The following is a 4,076-nucleotide window of genomic DNA, read 5'->3' on the forward strand; positions in this document are numbered from 1 at the left end:
ACTAATAAAATACTAATCTTAAACATTCAAATAGCCTAATACTTACATAATCCAGTGCAGTTGTTAGATGAAAATTCAAATTCATGCCACCTCTAAAATTGTTATTTAGCCTACCACATAAAATACGCACTTTAAAAAACGGATTTAGTCAAAATGTCAGTGGAATCGAGGACTTGGCTTCCAGTATATGACTGAATGAGTGTGTGATCATCAGTGGGGACAGGTTGACACAAACTGAGATGTGGGACGTGACTCCAGCGGACGCTCTTCTCCTCACACTCACAGCTCTCTCTCAGTGCTCATGAAGTTCAGCTCTTATCATCGCCTATCCGTTCAGTGATCTTTTTGTCTGATTCATTTATTATAGGAATTTCATTCCGTCTGGAGATGTGACTTCGTGGAAGTGATTTTGTGGGTAGTTTGTGGTTACGTTCACCGGATGCGTTGGACACGTGCCCTATGTTCTGTAGATACCATAATGTGAGTATACAAAACTTCATCTGAGGTAATGCAGTTTAAGCTGTATTTATACCATTATAAAAATGTAGTAATTATTATATTAATTATTTTGTTATTGTGGGTCGCTTGTAGAACTGTATTGATCAGAAAAGTCCTTAGCCTATTCATTTACAAGATGATATTTAATACTGTAAAAATGATAAATAAATTAAATTAATTGAATAAGAAGACTTTAAAAGAATTTATAATTAAATTTATAGCAGACCAGATTTAATCTGTTAAATCTCAGTATTGACTGTTTTTTTAAGCGTAAGTCTGTTATAATATTGTTATTGTTATATATAATGTTGTTAAAGTACATCATACATCTTGTGTTTTTGGTAAGTGATGACCCTTAGATTTGGTTATATAAAGCTTTCCAAGTGATTTGTGCAAATGGGTGACTTATGTGGGCTTGAATGAGTCTCTGGCCTGAGGTAAGACCAAATACTGTCCTCACAAAATCTAAAATTCTTATTGAGAGGCCCTTTCTGATTCACTTGTGTCTAGTTGCTTCTTCATTAGCATTTCACATAGAAAGAGACAGGATTATTTGTGACAGTAAACAACATTGACTACTGACACTGATTTGTGGATAATTATGACTGAATAACCTGAGCTTTATGAACTGTTACATGCCGTCATTCCTTAGACATCCTGTTGAAATTGTGCAAATGTGCTATTTTTGGAAAATCATTTAATGCATGGTTGATCAGTTTATTATTCCACTGCTGTGGCATATGCTTGAATACAGTTCCATAATTACTGAAATCATGATCAAAGAGCATGAAATAGGCATCAGATGTACATATAATTTCAACAATAGCTAGCTATTATTTAATAGAGAGCATGAGAGGTACTAGACCGATATACTGCTGATATTTGACCAGAGATTTTGGAGATTATAATTTTCTTTGTTTAAATACTATTAGTGTATATACATAAGTAACTATATATGCTAGACACACATACACCAACTGTTCAAAAGTTTAAAGTATGTAAAATTTTTCATGTTTTTAAAATAAGTCTCTTATGTTCACCAAAGATGCACATATTTGATCAAAAATACAGCAAAAACAAATACTGTGAAAATATTATTACAACTTTAAATAACGTTTTTATTTTGTTCTTTAATGAAATTTATTCCTGTGATGGTATGAAATATGTTGATTTGGTGGGGAAAAAGAAGAAGAAGAAGTTTTAAAATAAAATAAAAAAAAATAAATATATTGAACATATGAACATAAAATTTTTCTTATATACATGCATGTGTTTGTATTTATATATACATAATAAATATACACATTATAAACACATATATTACGTAAACAAAAACTTGTATTTTGGATGCGATTAATCGCAAATATATATACAATATTTGTTATCAATGTTGCTGCTTAATATTTTTGTAGAATGTGTTACATTTTTTCAGGTTTCTTTGTTGAATAGAAAGTTCAACAGAACAGCATTTATTTGAAATAGAAATCTTTTGTAACAATATAAATGTCTTGACCGTCATCTTTGACCAATTGTATCCTTGCTAAATAAAAGTATTAATTTCTTAAAATAAACTCTTACTGACTCCAAACTTTCGAATGGTAGTGAAAAAAAGCCATATGGGTCGACCACTAATCCTATATAAACCGAGTCCTATATAAACATTTCACTGTATGTACAGTATGTCAGTCTCTGTGATATATACTAGGCAATATTTTTTGCATCATAAATATTCATTGTTATGATATCTCTGTTTTTTGTCTTTATGGCTTGCTTAGTTTGTTGATGGAGAGGATTTCGAATGACAGCCGGCACAGTGGTCATCACAGGTGGAATTCTGGCTGCCGTCATCTTGCTAACTATTGTTACAGTTCTGTGTTACTGTAGGCTGCAGGTAAATCTGCTCTTCTGCTACAGTATAGTCTCATAAGTAACTCCCTCTTCTCTATTCACTTACATATTGAGTGTGACGTCTCACTCTGCTCATTAGTATTACTGCTGTAAAAGAGACGAGTCGGAGGAGGGGGAGGAGGAGGCTGACGTTGCCAAGGCATCTCCAAATCCACTGCGCCAACCGAGTCCACCTGAGAGTCCGCTGAGTCTCCAACACTTCCCTGAATACACGTCCTCCAATCAGCTGCTTATGACTGCAGAGCCTTTTGAGGCCAACGGACCGGTCAGTTATCCTCAATACATCCCGCGGGCGCCCAACAGGCCGCCCCGCTCGTACACTTTCTGCCCGTCCTGCTCGGGGTATCTGCCGCTCTACATGAGCCCACAGGAGGGGCTGCGTAATGGAGGTGGCAGGATCAGCTACAGGACTCTGCAGCAGGAGGAATTAGACCTGCCAATGGAGACGCCCAGCTTCCACAAACTCAACCTCATCCGCTCTGTCACCATGCAGGAAGTGCTGACGCATCACAGCATCAGCACCGATGTGTAGCACCTCGTATTCACCCGAAGTATTCTGTGATTCACTTTCATTATCCTGCTTTCTGTACCCAATGCTTGATTTAGATCTATCCAATACATGATCTTCATTCATTCATTTAGAAGGATAGTCATGCACCGGTGTAATTTTAGTATCATTGAGATACTATTATAGTCATTATTGCTGTTGTTTTCATTTTTATATTTTCCATTTTCATTTTAAAGTTTTAGTAATTTGTCATTCTTAGTTTTTGTTATGTCTAATTTTTTTATTAAGAGAACTTGTAATAAAAGAGAATCTTTCTGTTCTCTTGCTATCCTTATCCCTTCCTGTCCTAGCTTTTACTTTGAACGACGACTGAAACCTTGTATAACAGGCACTTCTCCTGTTTTTTGCCATCTTACGGTAAATCGCTTGTTGTATTCCTCAATTGTAAGTCTCTTTGGATAAAAGTGTCTGCCAAATGAAGAAATGTAAATGTATTATTTTTATTTCATTTTTATTTTTAGTTAAGTACATCAAGTTAAACTAAATCAAAATGAGAATTGTTGTCTTGGCAATTAGCTGACATTTTTTTATATATATATTTTATTCTATTTCAAATAATGTTTTTTTAATGGTTTTGGTTTCAGTTTTAGTTTTCGTTAACTATAAAAACCCTATCATGCACTGTATCTTTTAACCCAAAAACATAAAAAATGCAACCCATAATTAAAAAAACAAATGAAACACCTGTCAAAAATCAATAAGGAAAATTCCTTCATATTAATTCTATTTATACAGACTTTTCTGACAGTGTGTAATAAAAATATTTACTTTATTATGTATATATATATATATATATATATATATATGTGTGTGTGTGTGTGTGTGTGATATCCTTTATGTATTTAATCCCATTCTATCATTCTATTTCTTCGCTTCTGACCTTCGATGATCCAGTTCAACCATACTAATACGCAAAAATTACTCTAGACAAACATTTGTGTGTCTTTTTTTATTAAGTGTGTTGAAATTTCTTCTTCTGCATTCTACTGTACGGACGGAAATTTACTTTCCCTTCAGCCTGAGGCTTATTCATTTCACTTTTGGTGTAAAAAGGCTTTTATATTTGCCAAAAATATAACTTTTTTATTTTAAAAACAAACAA

At 33.7% G+C, this 4,076-nt stretch overlaps 1 protein-coding gene across 1 annotated transcript; it reads left to right on the forward strand.

Annotated features, from left to right (window-relative positions):
* The first annotated feature begins 207 nt into the window (after positions 1 to 207).
* Positions 208 to 3,055, forward strand: LOC107720235 (protein FAM163B-like). The gene is made up of 3 exons (XM_016527873.1): positions 208 to 480; positions 2,274 to 2,389; positions 2,486 to 3,055. Exons 2-3 carry the CDS (start codon positions 2,297 to 2,299, stop codon positions 2,936 to 2,938), a joined length of 546 nt encoding a protein of 181 aa, XP_016383359.1. The 5' UTR covers positions 208 to 480; positions 2,274 to 2,296; the 3' UTR covers positions 2,939 to 3,055.
* Positions 3,056 to 4,076: the final 1,021 nt, after the last annotated feature.

This window comes from Sinocyclocheilus rhinocerous, unplaced genomic scaffold (assembly GCF_001515625.1).
Source record: "Sinocyclocheilus rhinocerous isolate Xijiao unplaced genomic scaffold, SAMN03320098_v1.1 scaffold62, whole genome shotgun sequence".
Taxonomy (NCBI): Eukaryota; Metazoa; Chordata; class Actinopteri; order Cypriniformes; family Cyprinidae; genus Sinocyclocheilus; species Sinocyclocheilus rhinocerous.